Raw genomic sequence first — 22626 nt, forward strand, 5'->3', positions numbered from 1 at the left:
GAGACGGGGACGTCCCAGGGCGTGCAGTCAGGGAGGGCTGTGTACGGCTGTATACTGCTCTGGGATGACCAGGTTGTGTGGGAGGTAGTGAGCAGCTCATCCCTGGGAGCATCTAAGCAGAGGTTGGTGGGATGCTGCGTGGCGCAGCCTACACTGGGTGAGAGCCACAGCCAGTATTGTCTAAAGAACTCGAGTCCCAGGATTTTGTTGGGGCTTGTCCCGAGCACCAAAGACAGAGCAATCATCTGGAGGAGGGGGTCCTGGGCACCCAGGAGCACAGAGTGAGGACACCAAGTGACAGCCATGGACTCAAAGGGGTTATTACAAGGGGAAAGGCAAAAGGAGAGTAATAATAATCCTAACCGTAGTCTACATGTTTGGACCCATTTTTAAGGGGAAAGACAAAGGCAGCAGCAGGTTAACTAAGCTCCCCTTTACTTTGAATGTTGGAACTGAGGTCATTATGTCACCCTTGTCATGCTCATCATAGCTCCCAAGGCACTTCCACGTATTGCCTGAAGCAAAATGGAAGTTTCTTTATTGCGCATGAAAACCCCGGGTATGTGCACATGGGCTGGTGGCCCCAGTCTCAGAGATGCTCTCACATCTTGCCGCTCTGCTTTATGAAGTCTCCATGCCCAAAGCCACTTCATGTCTACAATAGCTGCTCTGGCACCAGCCATCACGGCTCTATCCCAGCCGGAAGGGAGCGGAACAGGAAAGGGGGAAGCATACGCCTCTTTCTTTAGGATGCTTCCTGGGAGTTGCATTCCTAGGCACTATCATAATTAACGGTAGGTGAAACAATATTTTGAAAGCCTTAGGTAAATCGTTCGCATTAAATTAATTAATCCCCTCAACATTAGTTTAGCACCTACTGCGTGCCACTGGCCTCTCTGCGTCTGTTCATCTTACAGATTTCTCCCAGCAGCCTCTAGGACCGGTACCAGTTCCACAGATGGGGAAAGAGGCTCAGAGACAGCAGTCTCCCTGCAGCACCCCCTACCCCCTATGCCAGCCCCGGCTCCAGCCCGCCACCCCCCCCCCCCCGCGACACCAGGCCCCTTGCCAGTCACGGCTACGTTGTCTTCCCTCTTCATTCCCTGGGTTCGCACTGTCCGGGATCACTCTGGAGATGACCCCACAGAGGAGACACCAGGCAAGGACAACAGGGACTAAGCAGACGGCCTCCAGGGGACGGCGGCCTCTCCCATGGAGGCCAGCCTCTCACAGAGGGGCCTCATGATCTCCCCTGTCCCTGGACCAGTAGATCAGGCTGCTGGTTCCCCAGGGAAACACCCGCACGGTTCTCTGGGGAGCCCCTCCTCTGTGCGCTGTCTCAGACATCCAGGTTCAAGCCCCCAGGCCCCAGTCAGCTGGCACCCCACCGGAAGCTGACCTGTGCGCAGCCCATCCCCTCCTCTGAATGGTGAGCCCGAGAACCGACCCCCCATCGGTGTCCAGGACCATGGCCGGTGCTGAGCCCCTGGTACCCTGATGACACCAACCACAGCTAACATCCTGTCCCTGCTGTTGCTGCCATGGTTGGGGGCATTCCCCGGGTCCTCTGAAATCCAGGGACCCCTGCCGTCCCCAAATCCTGCTCTACCCCAAGACAATCAGCGTTGCTGTCTAAAACCCGTGTAAGCTCCTAAGGTTCTTCTAACACCTAGTCTGCTGCACCTGGACGTCTGTTGCAAAGCCCGCCAGGGCCCCGGACTGGGGACGGGCAGTGTCCCGGCTCTGTGTGCAAAAGCTTCGCAAGGGGGGGCTCCATCCAAATGGGGGTTCTGAACCCCACAGGATCAACCCAGGCAGCACCCAGTCTCCCACTGCTGGCGGGCGGGGACTTGGAATTAATTGTTTCTCCCACAGCTGAGAGCAGAGAGGCCTCTGCAAGTGATGACTTGACTCTGTGACCAAATAAGGCAATATTACATTTCACTGTTTACAGCGGCCCATGAAGCCGTGCGGCTCCGAGGGCACGGCGGAGAAATGCCGCTTGCCCTGCGCCTCTCTGTTCCCGACGCCCAGTAACTCTGCCCACAGCCGGTTATCACTTTCTTAGAGAAACAGCCACTCATCGCTTATGACATACACCACCAGACCAGAGAGGTGACCCCGGCTGGCCTCCAGGCCATGGGCGGGCAGGACCTGGCTTTGAACACCCGCTGTGTGATTTAAAGGCCGGAGAGCCCATAAGGTTTGATTGCAGGCTTTGGGCGAAAACAGAAGCACCTGGTATTTGGGGGGGGTGGGGCCGAGGGAGAGGAAGAGCGTCTCCAGCAGACACCCCCTCATCGGGGAGCCCGGCGCGGGCCTCGCTCGTGACCTGAGCCGAAACCAGGAGTCGGACGCTCAACCAACGGAGCCCCCGGAGTGGGATCCCTGAACCACGAGACCCTTGCCCTGCCCCGTCCCCTGCTCGCCCCGCAGCTCTCTGCCCCCAAGCGTCCCTTCCGGACAGCGTCGGTAGAGAACGCATGAAGCGTGTTACCGTGTCTCTCCGCACGGCAGTCTCTGATTCACCCCCCTCAAACCTCCTTTGAGGGGCACCGGCTGGCTCCGTCGGTGGACAGTATGACTCTTGATCTCGGGGTTGTGGGTTCGAGCCCCATGCTAGGTGTGGAGATGACTTACAAATGAAATCTAAAAAAAAAAAAAAAATGTTTTTCAGTCGAGCTGGGAGCAGGATGGGCTTATGGCTCGAGAGAGCTGGGAGAGATTTGGAGTAAAAGTCCTGAGGTCGCAGCTCATTTCCGGGGAGGGGAGCAGCACCCAGTTCTCAGCTTTCCTGCCCTGACCCTCCCCTGAGGGTCCCCCTGCCCCATTGACTCAGAGCTTCCGCCACCCCCGGGGAGAGGCCTCCCCGCACTCGCTCACCAGCCCCCCGACCTGTCCACCCCCAGCCATCCGTCCCCCGGTCAGGAGGGCCGCCGCCGTCGCTGGGATGCCGGACGTTCCACCGGAAGGGGGCACGTTCCTGCGGGATGAAGGAAACGTCCGGCGTTCTGAAGGAGCATGTCCCTGGGAGGCAGCCCCATCTGGTCTGAGATTGTCCTCCCCGTGGCTCTGGCCAAGTCGCCCGACAACCGTTGACCCAACCCGTGCCGCCGGCTTCCACACCAGTGACCAACCAGGCTGGGATCCTGGGCCCGGACACGCAGGCTGAGGACCCAGAAAACAGTCAGCGCCTGCTGCACTCTGATGTCCACGGGCTGTGTGGGCGTTTAACCCCTGAACAGCCGGGGAGTCGGCGGAGGAAACAGAGCCCCCAAGGGAGGAAATGATTTAGTCCTTTTCCTCCTTGTTCCTTGCCGGGCCTCTCACGGGACAGCCACCTGTGGGGCCTCAGCCCACCCCCGGAGAGATGGGGACACAACTTATCACTTGCAGGGTCGGGATGGTGTCCAGGGAGACGACGAATGTCAGGGGCCTGGCACCGCGTGGGAAACACTTAGGGAGGCACTTAGGGGAGGGGATTTCTGAAGGGACTGTCGCCGGTGCGGGCTGTGAGATGGGCCCACACCTTCCGTGACTCTGACTTGATGGAGCTGAAGTCCTGTGGCTGAAGGGGGAGAGGGTCCCTGGGTGCCGACCCTCCCCTTCAGCAGACAACCCGACCGAGGCGGACCCTGATGGGACATGTATCCCAGGTCACCTGTCGAGGCTGGCTGAGGCCAGGCCCGAGGGTCCTTGGGGATCCCAGGGAGGTGTCCGTGTGTTAATGATTAACCCACGATTGGCACCTGGTGGCCAGTCCTCTTGCCCCGCTGACTCATTTTGCAAACCTGCTCGCCCTGGGGAGTGGCCTCTGCCAACGTGCCTGAGATCCCAATACAGAGCTGTTCTGGAACCTGCTGGGGAGCCGGCACCCACGAGAGGAGAGTGCGTGGTGGGGGCGCCTAGATGGAGGAGACCGTACTGGACCCTCTGCTGACCAGTAAGGAGCCGCCGGGTCCACGGCGGGGTGGGGGTCCGGGGAGCGCCGTGCACTGCCAGCCCCGTCAGCCCAGGCTGGACACTCGCTCTACCCTCTAGACCCCCATGCATGTGGCTTTTGGGCAGTGCCCAGGCCCGCCGGCGGGGAGAGCACCCCCACGGTGGCCTGACCGGGGTAGGTTAAGGCAAGGAAACTTCCAGAAGGCAAGCCCCTCCTGAGAGCAGTAACCACAGGCCCAGATTCTTGGCTTCGGCACTATTGACATCTGGGGCTGGCCCGTCCCTCATCGTGGGGCTGTCCTGTGCACTGTGGGACGATCGGCCTCGTCTCTGGTCTGTACCCCTTTCAGGCAGGAGCACCCCACTCTCGGGCGTGACCTCTGAGAAATGTCCCCACCTGCCCAGTGTCTCTGGAGGGCCACCTGCCCCTGTCCCCTGAGAGCCCCCGAGGACTAACTGCCTGCAGGGCTTTCTTCTGAGCCCTCAGGCTGTGACACCACTGAGCCTCGAGGGGCCCTAAGAGGGCGACTATGATGCCAAGGCTTTGGGGCCAGACCCCTACCTTGGACCCGACTCTCACTTATCCGCTGGGCCACCTAGAGCAAGCTGCTCCCCGTCTCTGTGCTTGGCTCCCTCCTCGGTAAAACTGGACTAGTAACAGTGTCGAGCCCAAAGGAAGGGCATGGCTCCTACCAACGGCTGTTTCAATCCCATATTACACAAAGCTGGGGCCCAGAGAGATGAAGCCACCAGCTAGAGGGTCACCCAGCAGGTAGGGGCAGGGCTGTGGGGGGCCCCGCTGCCTCTCTCCAGAGCCTCCTCTCGTAACCACGGAGCCTTTTGCTGCCGTGGACAGAGCGGACACGGTACGGGGGCTGGGGACGAGGAGGCCAGCCTGCTCCCATCCGGGGCCTCGCCTCCGGTGCCACGGGGAGTTTCCGTTCTGGGCAACATGTACTGAGCAGCTACCGTCTGCCCGATGAGGCACGCGGGGGGGCTCTCACTCAGCCATCCTGTCCCCACCCACCTCCCCTCCCCCACACCCCCACTGCCCCTCCGCTTCCCCAAAACACCCCCCTCACTGGCTGGCCCGCATCCCTCCGTCAGTGGGAGGGAGTACAGTGAGCTCCACATTCCTAGGCCATTAGTGTCCTGTCTGAGACTCTTAGAGGGAGACCCTGACGGGGTGGGGGGGGTAGGGGGGCCTCTGAGGCCCTTCCTGGCATCGGGGGCCAGCTGGGGACACAGGGGCAGGGCAGAGGGCCCTTCTGGGACAGAGCTGACCTGTCGTCTCATGGGAATTCAGCCACCAAGTCTAAGACTTGGGTCGGTCTGACCAGCCCCACCCTCTGTCCTGTGCTTAGTCCCCGAATGAATGAATGAATCAATGAATGAATGAATGGCTTCACTGCATCTCCACTGCATGGATGGGTGACTGAACGGAGGAGGAAGCTTCCTTGGCTCCCCAGAGGGGACTCCAGCCGGGAGCAGGGGGCAGAGAGGGTGGGCTCTGAAGGCCCCCACTCTGTGCTTCCCCCTCAGGGATCCGAGGCCAGAGCCTATCGGGGGCTCTCTCCCCGCAGACTGCCCTGGCCAAGGCCGGAACCACCCCCTCCAGCCCAGGAGTGACCCTTCATCTCCAGGGCAGAGGGAGACAGAGTGAAGATTTGCAAAAATGAGAGAATTCACTGGGAAAGGACTCATTTTTATTCTTGGTTTGTTCTCCGAGTGCTGGAGAGTCACGGCAGAGAGAGGAGGCATGTGAATCAGGCGTCAGACGTTTCCCGAGAAGCCCTCGAAGAGCTAGAGGGAGTTGCCAAGTGTTGGCGACCCCCACGCTGAGACGGTCCGAGGACCCGTTTCCCACGAGGTAGTCCCCGGACGGCCATGCCGCAGCCGCGGTGACTCTGCTCTGCGGTCAGGGAGGCGGGCGCCCCGGGGGAGGGCTGGCCCGATGCTCAAAGAGGAGGCAGGTTCCGGTCTAGGAATTCCGGGAATCGTGGAGTGAATGCTTCAGCCATTAAGAAGCTGGAGGCAGGATGGAGAGGCTGCCTGAAACAGCTCCTGGCTGAGGGGACTCCTGCTCCTCTGCGGGACGTGGAGCAGCCGCAGGACTCTGGGGGACGGGCGGGCCCTGACCAGGCGCAGGGGTGCGGGGCCGTCAGTGAGAGGACACTCCCCTTCTCCAGAAGTGCCCAGAGTCCTGTGGTTCCCTTTCCAGGGCCGAGTGTGGAGACTTTCTCCAAGGGTGGAGGCTGCGAAAGGTGGTCGGGGGGCTGTGGGGTGTGGTCTGCGGCCGGGGCTTGATCCCAGGGCCGGGTCTGCCTGGCAGGTGTGGCCTGGGGTGGTCAACCTTTCAGCTCCCGACTTCCTCTTCTGGAAAATGAGCCTGGACCCCCCCCACCCCCAGAGAACTGGAAGGACAGGGGACACAGGGCAGCCTTTTCCGTGGTGAGGCTCAGCGTCTGATGTTGTGTCTGGGAAGGGCCTCCCTCTGGCTACGGCCCCTATTTTGTCGACAGACAAACATCCTAAGTATCTGACTCTACTGAGAAATCGTCCCTCTGTCACCAAGAGAAGCCATGAAATGCCACTTAAGATCTCAGGACAAGGTGGAAGAGGCAGCTTGGAGTTTTGGGAGACCCAACAGCGAGAAGGTGGCCGCAATGAGCTGGGTCACCCCCTCATCAGTCAGAGGAAGGGTCCCCAAAGGGAGACTCAGAATCACCATCAGAAGCAGCTTGGTGGGGGGTGCTGCCATGGTTTCGGGGTCTCGAAAAAGGCTCTGGCAACAGGAAATGCAGACAACCAGGAGGAGGAGCCGTTGCGTGGGGGATGTCCTGTGGGGGCTTCTCTCTGCAGAGGGGAACCTGGCCCGGGGGACGTCACACATCAGAGCTATCCCAGAGCCTGACTGGGAGGGAGCGATTTCTCAGAGTTGGGTCAAGGAACCTGGTTCTGCCCGAGGGGCAGGCAGAGAGCTGGGCTGACAGCAGCCACAGTGGAGGGTGGCAAAGGCCTTCAAAGCATGCCCAGTCTCATCGATCAGACCTCCTGTGAACTCGCTGGGCTACAGTCTTGGCTGGCCCTCGGAAGGCGAGGGCTATTTGCTTTAGCAATTATTTTAGGCAGCTTTGAAATGAAATGCTTATGTAAGTGGAGCTCAGTGACCTTGGACAGATCACGCCCCTCTCTCTGGGGCTCTTTCTTCATCTCTGTCATGATGAGGGACTTGCATAAACAGCCACCGTGAAGGGAAGGCCTCTGTTGGTTCTGCAGCAAGGGACAGAAAAGTTATCTTTAAAAATGGGAGAGTGACTTTCTCTCACTAAGGCAAGTCCAGATGTAGGACTGTCAGGATCCCAGGACTGGTAGGGGGCTTCGTGAAGTCAACAGAGACCCACAGTCCTTCTCTGAGGCTGCTCCGTTGTGCTCAGTAAAGGCATCCTCCTCGTGCCCCAAAATGGCTGCTTTAGCTCAAGCCATCAAGTCTGCATTCCAGCACTAGAGAGAGAGAAGACATAGAAAGGCGCTGTCCTCCCATGAAAGTTCTCCATAAGCTTTCATTCATCCTCACTGGCCTGAACCTAGTTCCATGGCTGCCATGAGCGGCAAAGGAAGCTGGGACATGCTGGCTTTGTTCGGGAGGTTACAGGACAGCTAAAAATTAGTTCTTTTAAGAGAAAGGCAAAAAGTGAATACTGGGGGACAACCAGGGCTCTGTGGCATGGGTTCCAGAGGTTCCCCAGCCCTCGTCCTGGCCAGGGACTTAGTTCTGCCCCCTCCTCCCTCAGAGCCTCGGTCTCTCATCTGTAGGATGGGCTGTTGGTCCCCGTGAGCTCGGCTGGGGGTGTAAGTGGCTCCCTGGAAAAGACAGGGGAAGGCAAGCGGAGGGAAACCACTGGGGGGCTGGCCCGCTCGTGCCACGCCATCCTGGTCTACTGCGGGCAGAGTGGGCCATCGCGCTGAGCGGGTGGGGGGACATGCGGGGACATACCCCGTGGCCCCGGCAGGACGCGGCGCGCTGTGAGTGCACGACACATCCAGTCACCAGGCGAACGGCCCGTGATCCCCGCCTTCACTGCCTGTGCAAGCTGTGAAACCCTGAGATTAACATGACGTGTGTCATCTTCCCAGAGCCGTAAAACCATTCCTGACGACTGCCACTTGTCGCTTTCACACTGCATCGTGATAAGATATTTCTGTGCAAACACGCCGTATCAACACTGACCTGGGATCCTGCCTCGGGACGGGGTTCGTAAATCCGAGAGGATTCCCTGCTCTTCCTCAGCGTTTCTGAGAGCATTAACCTTGTTGCAGAAGTAGCAGCCGGCTGCCCTCAGGGCCTTTGCACGGCTGTCCCCTGGGCCCAGGACGGTCCTCCCCTGATGGCTGCACAGCACCCCGCCTTCCCGCCCTCAGGCCCACGGGCACATGTCCCTTCGTAACCCCCGTCTGTGGCGGCTTGCTCTCTGTCCCTGCAGGCTGCGTCCTTTTTCCTCAAAAGCCCCCGCTCACCAACATGATATCGCTGCCTTTCCTCCTTCTCCTGCGTACAAAGATCTTCTCCTTTGTGGCAGAGATTTTTCTAAGGCCCTGTGCCCTCAGCACCTGAACCCATGCCAAGGAGCCGCTCGATAAATATTTATTGCCTGAAGTCCGCCACTTTTCTAAGTATTTTCTATGGGTCCTTGAAGATTCTGTTAAAGATAAAAAATACTTTTAATTCCCTGGTCTGGCAGCTCTGGGGAGACGTTCCCGGGGGGCGTAAGACGTCGGCCCACATGTTCTTACTGGAGCGTCTGTTTTCTGGATCGCCCCTTGTTCTAAAATGGTTTTAAGTTAGCTTATTGAGATTTTTTTTTTTTTAAGATCGATGTATTTATTTTAGAAGGGGGTGGGGGAGCACGCAAGAGAGCGGGGAGGGGCGCAGAAGGACGGAGAGTCTCAAGCGGACGCCCCACGGAGTGCAGAGCCCGAGGTGGGGCTCGATCTCATGACCCTGAGATCACGACCAGAGCTGAAACCGAGAGTCGGACTGCGCCCTCCCCACCCAGGCGCCCCGTGTGGTTTGCTGAGATTTTAAAACTTCCACAAGAAACACAATGATTTAGGAGTTTGTACAAACAAGGAGGCCCAGGGACAATAAGGTTCTGGAAATAGGGCACGTGCGGAAGGGCCGCTGTGGGCCAGACACGGAGTGTCCTACCCCGTCCTGCTCACCCGCTCTGCACCACAGTGTGGGGGCGGGCACCACACGGACCTCCATCAGACACACGGAGACAGAGGAGAAGCACGCTTGCCCAAGGTCACCGAGCTGGCAGAGGGCAGGGGCAGGGGGTGCGAGTCAGCAGGCTCTTAGCCCACGGGACCCCCCGCCCCAAGCACTTGGCCCTGCACCCGATCGGAGAACGTGGGGCTCAACTGCGCGTGGCCCATCGCCCTAACCGCCTGCTCCAGGCACTGCCCCAAGTTGTCCCCGAGACCCGCAGCAGCCAGTCCTAAAAGGAAACGGGAACCGCAGCCCCTTTCAGACCATCCACAAAATACGACCACGCCAGTGGCTCAGAAGGTAGATGCCTGAGACCAGCGGGCTTCGGGGCCCGAGGGCAGATGTCACTTTCCGGGGTTCTGGGCCCCTGGCTGCGAGCAACAGCAGTCCACCGTGGTTGTCTGGAAAAGAACATGACGGACGGCCCCGTGAGCGGCGGGAATGAAGGGAAGAGCACCACTCCGCACTGTCCTCGCAAGATTCCCTGCCACGGCCCCGGCTGCCCCCACTCCGCACTGTCCTCGCAAGATTCCCTGCCACGGCCCCGGCTGCCACAGCCCCGGCCGCGCCCGCGGCCCGAGGCAGTCCTCCCCGTGGCGTCTCCGGAGCCAGGCCTGGCGCTCGTGGGCAGGTCTGAGCGGCCACACCGGAGTCATGTGACCTCGACCCCCGCCACCAGGGAGCCGAAGCTGGAGGGCTGGCCACCCCCTTACAGGAGAGGGGCTCCGTATCCCCCCGCATCACACCCAGGGGGTCCCCGAGTGGGAAAGGGAGTTAGTGCCGGGCAGCCCTTCCCCAAAGTGACCAAAGCTCACCCACCATCCCTAAGGAGACTCAGGAAGACCTCCTCTGGGGCCCACGGGCTCTCACAGTCTGGGAAGCTGGGGGGGTCAGAAGCTGGTGTCTTTCTGTAGAAACGAGGACCCCAAGAGGAAGGGACTGAGCCAGACCCCCAGGGCAGGCCCCCGGACCTCCCTCTCGGGCCACTCGGGCTCCTTCAGCCCAGAGGCTCCTGGGTCCTGGGGGGCCCGGAAGGACAGTCCCCGCTCCAGTCGCTGGGAGCGTGCACGCCCGTCTTTCGGGGCTTCCTCGTGCCTGTGGCCACTGCGGGACACCCGCCCAGGGCCACACGCTCTCCCGGACGCCTGCTCCAGATGGGCTCCGGGTCCTTCCCCGCGAGCTGCTGGGGGCTGTGCACCAGCTGGGCGACTTGCGCGGCACAGCCGTCCGCGGGAAACCTCCTGGCTGGCAGGAGCACCGCGTGCGATCGATGTGTTTGTTTTAGTTTGTCCTGCTGTGTTTGGTGAATCAAGCCGTCCGCGTGGCCCAAGTCAAAGCCCCATCCGCGGTGCGGCCTGAGCCCCGCTATCCGGCCCCGGCGCCCTCGCCCTCCGCTCCGCTCGTGCCCTGGGAGAAGGGCTGGGAAGGGGGAGAGGCCCTTTATGTGTCTGCTTGTCACCTACTTGGCCGTCAGAACAGAGGACTGGCTGTCTGTCCCTCTGGCCTCTCCTGCAAGTGGAGGCTCCCACTCCGAAGGCCGCAGCCCTCTCCTCCGGCCCGGCCTCCCCCGGTGCTAGCTTGGGGGCGTCTCCTCGCCTCCTGTTGACCCCCGCCCTGACCCGAGCCTCTGGGAACCGTCCTTTCGTTACACCTGGTAGGGCCTAAATCGTGCCCCGAAGTCCTATGTCGAGAGTCCCGACCCCCAGCACCTGAGAATGTGGCTGAATCTGGAGCTGGGGCCTTCACAGAGGGGATCGAGCTGAGACAGGGTCTCCGGGGTGGCCCTGACCGGTGTGACGGGGTCCTTGAAGAAGAGGGCATCAGGACGCAGACAGGCACAGAGGGACACGAGGACACGGGGAGCACGGCCGTCCACACGTGACGGGGGAGGGCTCAGAGGACCCGCCCTGCCGCACCTGCATCTCGGACATCGGCCTCCAGGACCGGGGGACACCGAGCGTCTGTCGTGTGAGCCCCATCTGTAGCCCACTCTCCCCTGCTTCTCCGGGTCTGGGCAGAGCCATTGCCCAGAGTGGGAAGGCAGCACCCAGCTCCCTCACAATGCAATTAAATCCTTCGGGTTGAAGAGCCCAGGAGGGCTTGGGCACCAGCTGACCTGCCAGCGGCCCCCGGAGCAGGGGATGATCTCAGAGTCCTGCCTGGCATACGCGCCAACACCGCAGGAACAGTGAGCGCGGCGAAGGCTGAGCCGTGCCCAAGAGGGCCTGGTCCTGCAGAATCCGCCCGGGCCCAGCGCCGAGAGCCCAGTGCGCGGGCCCTGCAAGGCCGCCTGGGCCTTAGGCAGAAGGACGCACACACCAGAGACGAGCAAGGGGGCGGCAGGGTTACACTCTGCAACCCGGGTGCACCGGAGCAGCAGGCCAGCCCATCCTCCCCACTGGCCCAGCCCTGAGCCCTGAGGCTGCATTCGGAGACTTTAAAAGCAGAAGGTGGCCTGGGGACATGCACTTACCCTCATCTTTTCAGGGACACTGGAAGCCTTTCAGGGACTCCTGGTCAGGCCTGTCCCCTGAGACGTGGCTTTGTGGGCCCCACAGCCCCGGGCACCGCGGGCAGCAGGTCCTCCCGGCTCTGAGCCCTGTGGAGATAACTGAGCTGGACTTTTCCTTCTCAGATTCCCTCCCAGGGTCTGGGAAAGCCTTATCTCGGGAGCCGGGGGAGAAGAGGTTTTGTGAGCTCTCTCCTCTCACAGTGCCTGTCACTTGCATACTGTGGCCGAGGGGGAAGGGAACCTCGCCAAGGGAGGCTCAAGGAGCCCGGCTAGGAGCCGCCGGAGGGACGGCGGCGCAGGTGGGGGTCCCCAAGGACAGCTAGACCTGGTGTTTTCTTTCCCTGGGAATCCCGATCCTCCAACCCACACTGAAGAACAGGGCGAGGCCTGGAGACAAAACTGCTCTCCTGGGCAAAACCCCACAAGGACCCCGAGGCCTCCCGTCCGTTCTTAGGAGGGCTCACCTTCCGGGCCGTCTGATGGGCCTTTGTGCCAGGCAGGCACCCCGATCAGATGACAGTGTCTCAAGTTTTTGTGGGCAAAGCACACCAGCCTTAACAAGCAGACTTCCCGAGGGATGGCAGACCGACTTCTAGACTGTTCTGTCTTAACACCACACTCCAGGTGAAGCCATCTTCCTGTCCAGAAGCGTTTTGTCATCGACGTCTGGTCATCTCCACGGAGGGAAGGCAGCTCGCCTTTGACCTTTTGGGGGGAAAGAAACCACCAGATGTGCTGAATTACAAAGGGACTTTCTATATAAATCTACCATCTTTGAACCACTTAAAAACATAACCGGAACCCATAATCTCGCCTCTGGTTTATGGCCAAGAGCCTTGGCACTGGTGTCATTTACTCTGAAAAAAACCCCAAAAAACCCAGGCTGTGTGTTCTTTGATGAGGCATTGAGCGTAAATATTTGCACCATTAATTGGAATCTGTTTAATTCCCAAAACTCGAGCGACAGGAGCGGCCTCTGCGGGTAAACAGGCCGCAGGATGTTAGTCATACCTGGAAGGCTGTCGGCGGGAGCATCTCCCTCGGGCCCTCCGCCCACCTCATCCCACAAACAAACAAACAGGCGGAAGGTTGAGGACAGGCCAAGGAGCCCCAGCTGGATTTCGGACACAGCGCATTAAAGGGCCTAAATAGAATGTTTTTCTATTGTTTCCATAGCCTTATTGTCCTGTGGTAACGTGTTGAGTCCAAACAGAGAGTTGGCATGGTGCGGCAGAAAGCATTCTGGAGTCGACTAGAAGGTTCTAGAATCCACTGGGCAGCTGTGTGGATTCGGGTGCGTGGGTCTCTGGGCCCCGGTCTCCGCTTCCTCTGCAGTCAGCGGGGACGAGAACCCATGCCCCCTATGGTTGAGGCAGCACAGATGTCAAACAGCAGACGGGAGGCCCGCGTGGCCGTGGTACCCAAGAGCTCCGTGCCTATGGCTGTTTCTCCAGCCACAGCGAGGCTCACAGAACCTCGCCGTCCTGCACAGAGGAGGCCGCTATTTCTGGCATCTCCCTGGATGCGGCCCCCCATCACGGGTGTGCCGCAAACCTACTTTCGGTGCAAAGGGAACCAGTTCTAGGCGGCACAGGGACTCGGGCCGCGGGGCCCTACGGCGCCCGGTGTGGACACAGCTCAGTCTTCTTGGTCTCTCTTGGTCACTTGGAGTACGCCCCAGGCAAGTCTCAGCTTGGTACCAGGAGGCCTGCCGTCCCCTCCGGGGTTTGGCTTGGGATCATGGAAAGTTCTGGAGGCGGACGGTGGTGACAGCCACACAACAGTGTGCGTGCACTTAACGCCACGGAACTCTGTGCTCTGACGTGGCTGATGGTGCCTTTCATATCCTGTGCATGAAAATGAAAAGGTTATTGAGAAGCGAGCTGGGTTGAAGAAAATAGGAAGGAAGATCCCGGGTCAGGCACAAAATGGGGCGTGGGGTGGGATGGCCAAGGGCTGGGCAACGCGGGGTTTCCAGCCGAGAGCCCAGGGCTCGGCACGGGCTCCGGGCTGCGGGCTCCGGGCTCCGGACCAGGCTGTCTGGGTTCGAGTCCTCGGCCCACAGTCACACCTCTGTGCCTGCCGCGCTCTGAGCTCCGGGCTCCTCCTCTGGAAGGGGGGATGGAGCGGAAGGGGCCACAGGGAGCTGATACTTATCAAGCATTTGGAACGGGGCCCGGCACCCAGTAAGTGCTGTCTTAGTGCTTCATAAATAGACAGACTCCCGAGGCGAGCGCGGGCGGGTGGCTCGCTGGGTCTGGGGGCCCCTCTGCTGGCTAAGCCCATGGAGACAGACGCCCTCAGGAGGCCGACCCCCTGTGTCTGCCATGCGGAGCCAAAGGGTGTCCAGCTGGGCTGTCTGCACCGCTCAGCCTTGCCCGGGAGCCTTGGCTTTAATGGGGCTTTAATGGGACCCTCTTAGAAGCAGCCCCAATGCCCATCAGTGGGCACATGGGTCCAAAAATGTGACAAAGGCATACCACGGAATACCACTCAATCACGGAACGAAGCGACATTCTGATATATAACACGGATGAACCTCGAGAAAATGACGAAAAAGAAATCATGTGTGAACACCGTTAAGAAAAAAGAAACAGTGTGAGGAGCAGTGACCACAGGGATGCGGAATGTCCAGGTCAGGGCCATCCACGGCGACCGGGAGCAGCCGTGGCTGAGGCTGGGGAGCACAGTGGGGAGGGCAGCCACGGGGTGTGGGGCTCTACCGGGAGGGACAGAATGTTCTGGAACCAGACAGTGGCGAAGGTCGCACATCAAGAATGTACCAAACTGTCCACTTTGAAGTGGTTCATTTCATGTCATGTGGATTTCACTTCATCCCATTGTGTTTTTTCTTCTTATCTTATCAAAAGCCTCACCCTGTCCTGCCAAGGGCAGCCCCCCAGAGCCCTGGTCTGATCTGGCCACACCTTCTGCCTTGTCACTCACCGGATGCCCCCACCTGCTAGGCCAGTCTGCTTCCTCCCGCTGCCCCAGCTCTGCATCTCCTCCTGGCCTCTGCCCTAAAGCCCCCCTCCATCCAAAGAAAGCCACCCCCCCCCCCGTTGGCCTGCAGGTCAGGAGCCACCGCCAGCCCCCAGCTCTGTTGGGAGCGACTTCCACCACGTGGTCCTGCCTTTGTGACCCCCGCATGACAGAGACAGCAGCACCCCGCCAAACCAGCCCTTACAACTCACCAGGTTCTGGGCTGGAAGCTGGATCCTCTTTTAAGCTTCGCAAAACCTCTCAAAGGAGCAGCCTCTGCCAAGGTCCTTCCTGTAGAGACACAGACTGAGGTTCCAAGAAGCAACTGTCCAAGCCTGGGGTCCCTTTGTGACCCACTGCGAGGCCCCAGGCGTGTCCCTTCCGACAGCACACCAGCTCTGGGGCCAGGCCCTCCCTTCCTCATCGTACACCCCACCCTCCGCCAACCCTGAGTCGGGGCCCTACCCACAGCAGGTGCTGCAAGCCCCCGGCTGAACCGAGAACAGACCTCCTGAGATCACAAGAAGCCACTGTTGGAACGACCATGACCGTGTCTGTATTCAGCGGATGGAGGACAGTGGGGACAGAATTTACGTGGCCTTCGGGCATCTCCTGGCTTCTCCAAGGGTCCTCCTGGGGAACTGCGGGGGATACACGGAGCTCTGCAGAGCGGGTGGCTTTAGGCGCAGTGACACTCAGCCGGTCAAGTGAGCTCTGGCCTCTGGACTGCTCCTGAGCAGCGTTTGGGAGCTGTGGAGACCCCAAGTGCTGCTGGCCTCAGCCGTGGGCTTGTCCAGCGTCTCCGAGGAGGCCCCAGAGTCTCTAGTACGGCCCTCCCGTGTGATAAGGCCCAGGCATCGGGGAGACTGAGCCTGTCCCAGTGGGCTGGGCCTCACCCTGCAAAGCCTATTTTAAACCTGGGCCAACCCCAGGGCAGGAGCACTGGCCCCGGCCTCACCGGGAGCTGCCTCCTCCACTGCCCTCCCCCCGTCACCGCCGAAAAGGGAAACCATGTCCCATAATTACAAGCATGGCGTGGCGTGATTATGCCCGTACCCTATAATGATGGCTGTGCCGGAGGCGTGCCACCTCCCCACGCCAGTCCACTTGTCCGGCTCTGCTTTTGATGTAAACATCTTCCCAATGCAGGCAGGATGCGCCTGACTGCCGGGGCTCCCGCAAAATGGGCTCCCGCAAAATGGGCCGGGGGAGCCCTTGGGGCCCCTCCTCCCGGGGCACTCTCTGCCCATTCAGACCCCGCGAGAGCCCCCCCTTCTCCCCAGCCTGCCGTCGTCCTGGCACTGCACCGTTTACCAACCTCACAGCCGAAGCCAATCTTTGCAGAAGTGAGTGAGTTCAGGTATTTACTAAAATATCTTTTTCAACTGGATTGGATCAAACATCGTTTTAAACAGTCTGGAGCTCCGGCCGGCTTTCCTGCATATGCTGGAGTCGGCCGAAGGGTTTCACATCAGAGCACAGCTTAACCGGAGCCAAGCGGATGAAAAGAAGAAAAATAGCTTGAGCTGGAATGAATCAACATCTATTAATGGCTGTTTAACATATTTCTGCTAATAATAAGGCATTAAATAATGTGCATTTGAACGTTGGCTAAATATACAATAGGCCAGCCCTTCCCCCCCCCAGAAAGGTAAACAATGATGCCTAAAAATAGCTCTGGTACCTATTTACATTTTTCCCCCCTGAGCTTTTTTGGTTTATAGTTCATGGTTCCAGGGGTTAGCACTCTAACATTTTCTCTGTGTATTTATACAACTGGGCTGGTGGTATGTACCACACTGGCCATCAGACTCTTCCAAGAAAAATGAGTCTTTATCTCTGCTCCTGCACGGTGGTGGTTTGGGCCAGAGGCAAACGCTCTGCGACGTCCCTGTGGCCCCAGCCAGGGCCCCCCACTGTACTTGACAGCCATCCACCCTCCCCCGCCCCCCAGGGACAGGCATCCGGGGTATCCAGCCCACACCTTTTGGAGCTTTCTGGAAACTCCTCATGGGATGAGCCTTCAAATCCCACCTGGGGCCTGGGCTCCCAGCTCCTGAGTGCAGACTGCAAACGCGATAAATACTAAAGACCACGGCAGGTGACCCTCCTCCCTCCCAGCCTGGGGGGGAAGGCTTGACTCTCCACTCTGTGCTTAAGGCTCTGGGTAGGGGGAGCAGCGAAGAATGTGGGGTGGGACACATTTCTTTTCAGTTTTGTGGCTACTACCAGTGAGCATTTCCCCCCAGGGCAGGCCTGTGGGGTTCAGGGAGGGCAGGCCATCCTCAAGGATGCATAGATTCATTTATTTGACAGAGAGAGAGATCACAAGTAGGCAGAGAGGCAGACAGAGAGAGAAGGGGAAGCAGGTGGCTCAGTGGGTTAAGGCCTCGGCCTTTGGCTCGGGTCATGATCCCGGGGTCTTGGGATTGAGCCGTGCTTCGGGCTCTCTGCTTAGCAGGGAGCCTGCTTCCTCCTCTCTCTGTTTCTGCCTGCCTCTCTGCCCACTTGTCTGTCAAATTAAAAACAAAAAATCTTTAAGGAAAAAAAAAAAAGGATGCATAGATTCCTTGCCTGTGAACAAAGTCAGGCCCCCGGGGGGAGGGGGTGCTGGGTCTGTCTCCATCTGAGGCCAGCTACAGCCCAGTGGCTTGTGGACTGTCACGTGGCAGGTGGTCTGCAGTTCTGGACCAGGCAGGAGCCTAGCTCCTCCTCAGGGTGCAGAGTGTGGGCCGACCTTCCAAAAGGCCAGGCTGCCCTCATCCTGCACCACCCATGCCGTGGTCAGGGAGCGGCTTTCGCCGTTGCTCTAGGCCAGCTCTGCCCCAGAGTTTACTGTGTTTACCCCGGGGTGTCAGGGGTGTGCGCTGGTGGCTGCAGGAGGCGCCGAGCCTGCAACTCTCACAGCTCTCCACAGCGCCTGCATCTCTGCCGTCTGGGCGGGCGCTGAATCGCAGACCTTGCATCCTAAACACAAGCAGGGCTGCAGAGGGACACCTGCGCTCCCCACCCCTGCAGCCCTCATCCGGCCCGGGGGTGTGGGTCAGAGCCCCCACCCAAGTTCTCTTCGCCTTGCTTAACTACAGTCCTCAAAGCGCCGGCGCCCGACCGGGGACAATTCACACTTTACCCAGATACCCAAGTTCTGCACAGGCTGGGGGTTCAAGCTCAGGCCAGGCACTTGCCCTGCAACCTCCGTATCTCCTTCCCATCCCTGGGCTTGCCTCCTCCTGGGCCTCCTCCTGGGCCACAGTGATGAATGAGGGTCCCGCCGCCTGGGGAGGGGGCCGAGTACCCTCCACTGAGGCTGAACCCGGGCCACCCACGCATCTGCGCAGGCAGTGCCGTCTTTCTCCCGGGGCTGGGTCTCTGCCCCCCACCCCCACCCCGCCAGCACCCCTTCCCTGGGGCCCTGGCTGGGGGCGCCGCGCACGGCCCCCTGGGGCCCCACTGGCCGCCCGGACTGATAACGACGGTCCGGGCGGGTGGAGACGCGGTCGGTGGAGCCGGAGGCCGGGGGCGGGCCGGGCCCGCGGGCCGAGCGCCGCGGCTCTTCTCCAGCGTCCCGCGCCCGCGCGCGGTATCCGGGTGGCGGCCGGGGCGTCGCGCTGCGCGCGGGGCGGGGCGAGGGCGGCGTCCGCAGGTAGCCCCGGGGGCGGGGAGGGCGGCGGGACCCCCAGCCCAAAAAGCCCAGGGGGAGGAGCGGCGCGGCGGCCGTGCGCGAGGGCGGCCAAGTTGGGCTCCGGCGCGCGCGGCTTCGCGTCCTGCGTCTGGGAGGAGGAGGGGGACGGTCCCCTCCCGAGCTGGGCTCGACCCCCGGCCCTCGGAGCCGCCGAAGACCTCAGGAGGTGACTTTGTCGCCGCCTCTCCTGGACGCCACGCGTCCGGGGCGCACCGGAACCGGGCAGCTCAGCCGCGCCATGCTGGAGGGCGACATCGACCTCGAGGGGCTGTCCCCCAAGGAAGCCCCCGCAGCCCGTGAGTATCCGGGGGCAGCGGCGGGGGGCGGGGCGAGGGACCCTGAGCGCGGCGGGCGGCGTTGGCGTCGGGACGCCCAGGGACAGCCGCTTCCCCGGGACAGAGCGGCGCACGAGGGGCAGGAGGAGACGGGGACCCCGGTGTCCGGTGGCGGGGCCGGCCCCTTGCTGCTCCCTGGTGAGGGGCGGGGGGGGGGGGGGGCCGCGGGCGGCGGCGGCAGGTCACTGGGGTCAGCCACGGACAAACAGACGGCAGACGGACCACCGGGGGCCGGGCCGGGCTGGGGGCGGGCATCTGCCAGGCCGGCCGCGCGTCCCCAGTCCCGGGAGAGCATCTCCCAGCCGTGCGGCGTCCGCGCCCCGGCGGATGGAAGCTTTTCGGATGTTTTTACAGGCGCTATTAATACACATAATATTTCCGTGCTATTTTGGAGATTTATTTGCGATATAAAGTAACTCCTATGACTTGAAGTCATCATGGAAACTGCGGGGGGACTGCGGGGGGGACCCTGGAGAGGGGGGAGACTAATGAGGTCTGACTGGAGTTGGGAGGGGGAGCCCCTGACTTCCTGGGCCCCTCCCTGCGCATAAATCACGACCCTGGATATTTTTATACCAATAATTCTAAAATAAATGACCCAAGCAGTGTTTCCTGGATGATCTTCCCTCCCAGTTCAGAGGTTATTGAATAAAGCCGGGAGCCAGTGGGACAGTGGCCGCGGCTGCGGGGCTGAGCCCCACCCTCGGGAGCGCCCTCGGTGGGATAGCGCACCCTACAATCAGACTGCCCCTCGCAACTGGGAGCTGCTAACTATAGCATGGGAAGCTTTCCTTCTTACTCCTTCCCTGGCCTCTCCTCCCCCAGCCCCGCGCAGCAGCCCCTTTTCCTTTCTTTCTCTCTGGATTCCCATGGAGAAACTTACTGTGACGTCTGCTTCTGAAACAGCCCAGTTTGGCTTCTTTCTAGAAGTGACACTGCGTACTCCTCAAATTAAGGGCTCAGGAGGAAGAGAGAGGGGCCCTGCTGGCCAGAGCAGGGTGCAGGAGGGGGATGGGGGTTCCTGGCCAGGCTGGCCTGCTGTCTCCCGCGGCCTCCGCGAGCTCCCAGGTGGACTTGGCCTGTTCTGTGCGCAGCCGGTTTCGGGAGCCCTGGACTCCTCACCGAGCTCTCGCCTCCACCTGGGCACAGAATTCAGCCCTGCGCACACTCACTCCTTCATCCAACCCTGTAAGGTGGGAGCGGAATCATCCCCATTGTACAGACAGAGAAACTGAGTCCGTACAGTCGGTACTTGCTGGTTCCAAGCCGAGAGCCGCTCCTGTGAGGCCTTGGCTGTCCCTCACCCTGTCACAGGCAGAATCACCCACAAGCAGGTGCTTGCCGAGGGCCTGGTCTTTGGTCTTCATAGTCTTTAGGTGGGGAGATGGGCCGTATCTCAGCTGGGAGGTTCGGGGGGAGCCCTGATGGGTCAGCTCTGAGGCACAGCGATGGTCAGGTCGACTCTGCACCCCTCTCCTGCCCTGGGGCTGGCTGTGGAGGGAGGGTCTCCCTGCTTCCTCTGCTCCGGGCATCAGGGCTCAGAGGAGTAAGACCTTAGGACCCGTGTCCCAACCTCCACTGCTAGCTTGGCCCCTGCGTGCCTTGTCCCAGCGCAGCGGGCATGCGAGAAACTGTGACAGACCCTCCCAGCAGCGCACCACGCTTTAGCTCTTTTGGTCATGAAGACCCAGAGGCTGCCGTTGGCACGTGCAGGCGAACCCCGCTTGGTCTGACCCGGGATCTCTTGCAGTGAGTGCCCAACGCGAGCCCCGGCCGTGCGGCCAGCCGCTGTGTGACTAGGGCCGACATCCTTAACTGCTCTGGGCCTTATCTGTGCATCTGGAGGGTGGTTGTGAGGACGCTTGACCCGGTAGCTTTTCCGCCTGGTGTCTCTGCTCCACACGAGTACTGGTCCATGGTCACCCTCCCGCTCGCCGTGGTCACCCTAACTACAAGCTCCGGTCCATACGACCCAGGTTCAAAGTTGAACCTGGTGTTCTGTGACTTGTCTTGGGACCAGCCCATTCTTGCTTCCCTGGGGCGATCGAGGCCCGTGCTGCCTCCTTGAGCAGCTCCCTCATTACTTACTCATAAGCTGTTTATTCATCAGCCCCTCCCACAAGGGCACGTGGAGTTGGGGAGAGGAGGGGGTGAGCATCCCCTCCCCTGGACCATGCCTGCCCCCCTCACTTCTGGGCATACCTCAGAACCCTGCTGGGATGTCCCGAGAGCCTGACCACATGGATGGCACACGGGGCACAGAAGCAGGAAGGGAAAGCAGGGGGGAGGGCAGATAGCCAAGTTCCCGGACAGATCCCTTGCGTGCGTGGTACGTGAAACCCTGTTATGGTACCTTTGCTGCGTCACTCCCTCCGTGCACTGGACGCAATTACAGATGAGGAAACTGAGGCATGGAGATACTGTTGAAGGTCAAACGGCAGCTCTGGGCCAGAGGCAGGGTGCGGATCCCAGGCGGCCAGGAGGGAAGGGGAAGTTGTCTCCTGCAGCTTGCGCTCCCCTGCTCAGACAACAGTTGCAAAGCGCTTCCCGGGTGCCCGGCCCGCATCCTGGGGGCTTGGGGACAACAGAGGAAGGCACGGCCCTGGTGAAGCTTTCTTGACCATGGAGGAGAAATACCCAATGTGCTCGCTGGCAAGAAGTTCCACGAAGACAGGGAGAGCAGGGAGGAGCCGAATGAGGGGGCAGTAGAGGGCGGCCGCAGGGCGGGGGTGGGGGTGAGTGGGAGGATAAACAGGGCTCCGGGGATGCCCTCATTGATGAACACATGGGAACACCTGCCTACCTGAAGGAGGTGGGGGAAGGGCATTCTGGGAGCAGGAACAGCAGGTGTGAAGGATACCCTGAGCCAGGGTGGATGGATGGTTGGATGGATGGATGGTTGGATGGATGGATGGATGGATGGTTGGATGGATGGATGGTTGGATGGATGGATGGATGGATCAGGTGCTGAGGACGTGGGTTGGGGGAGGGGGTCGGGCTCTGCGTGTGTGCTGCTCACGGAGCTGGCAGGAGTGTCCCACACATCGGATGTAGGGCTGGGGGTCAGAGAAGCCTGAAGAGAGGGGGCGTGATTTTTGGAACAGGAAAAAACAGGTTTGTTGTTTATTTCCAGAGTCGTGGGGGAGGAGGTAAGGGAATTGCATTTGGGTTATTTTGTTTGGCTTTTGTTCTTTTAAATGGATGTTCAATATATACAACATTTCAATCGTCGTAAGGGTATATGGGCACCCGTTACCTTCACGGTGTTGTGCAAGCGTCACCAGCATTTCTAAAACTTGCCTTTATCATCCCAAACAGAAACGGAGCACTTGTTCCGCAGTGGGTCCCGCCTCCCCCCGCCCAGCTGCTCATCTCCTCCCCCGTCTCGCGCCCTATGTGTCCTTCGGGGGCTGGTATATGACACTTCCCGTGCATTTCAAGGTTGATCCACGTCCTAGCGGGTGTCAGACTCATAATGTTCCCTTGCAGGGAAACACCACAACTTGTGTACCCGTCTGTTCTGTCCGTCACGGACACTTGAATTATTTGCACGCCTTAGGGGTTTGTGAATGGTGCTGCTGTGAACATTTGCATGCAAGTTCCGGTGTGTGTCCCCATTTTCAGTCCTTTGGATGTTCACCTAGAAGGAGATAAGCTGGATCATGTCTTTAGCTTTTTGAGGAACCCCTAACTGTTTTCCTCAGGGGCTATACCATGCCACATTCCCACCGGCCGTGCGCCAGGGAGTCCCAGCTTCTCTACTTCCTCTCCAACACTTGTTATCTTGCCTCTTTTTTTTTTTTTTAACTGCAGCCGTCCTAGTAGGTGTGAAATGCTGTCCCGTTGTTTGATTTGCAGTGACCTAATGACTAATGATGGGTGCATCTGTTCATTGGCTATT

General features: G+C 60.2%; 1 protein-coding gene and 2 long non-coding RNA genes across 5 annotated transcripts in view; 1 reads left to right on the forward strand and 2 right to left on the reverse strand.

The window, feature by feature from the left end:
* Window positions 1-3799: 3799 nt before the first annotated feature.
* ANO1 (anoctamin 1) overlaps window positions 3800-22626 on the forward strand; it is a 150348-nt gene continuing 131521 nt past the window's right edge. Inside the window, exon 1 of the mRNA XM_032360198.1 lies at window positions 3800-3943. Within this exon, the coding sequence (XP_032216089.1) occupies window positions 3910-3943 (34 nt within the window). The 5' untranslated portion in view covers window positions 3800-3909. The remainder of the gene's footprint in view (window positions 3944-22626) is intronic.
* On the reverse strand, window positions 9339-12246 carry LOC116600123. The gene is made up of 3 exons (XR_004289508.1): window positions 12191-12246; window positions 11688-11813; window positions 9339-9615 (listed from the first exon to the last, which is right to left on the reverse strand). It is a non-coding gene; the product is annotated as an uncharacterized LOC116600123 (long non-coding RNA).
* LOC116600122 lies at window positions 14921-16776 on the reverse strand. 3 transcript variants are annotated; one of them, XR_004289507.1, is made up of 4 exons: window positions 16743-16776; window positions 16027-16190; window positions 15217-15349; window positions 14921-14999 (listed from the first exon to the last, which is right to left on the reverse strand). It is a non-coding gene; the product is annotated as an uncharacterized LOC116600122 (long non-coding RNA). The 3 variants fall into 3 exon arrangements; XR_004289506.1 differs by lacking the exon at window positions 16743-16776 and adding an exon at window positions 16401-16438; XR_004289505.1 differs by lacking the exon at window positions 16743-16776 and having other exon boundaries at window positions 16027-16196.

This window comes from Mustela erminea, chromosome 9, assembly GCF_009829155.1.
Source record: "Mustela erminea isolate mMusErm1 chromosome 9, mMusErm1.Pri, whole genome shotgun sequence".
NCBI lineage: Eukaryota > Metazoa > Chordata > Mammalia > Carnivora > Mustelidae > Mustela > Mustela erminea.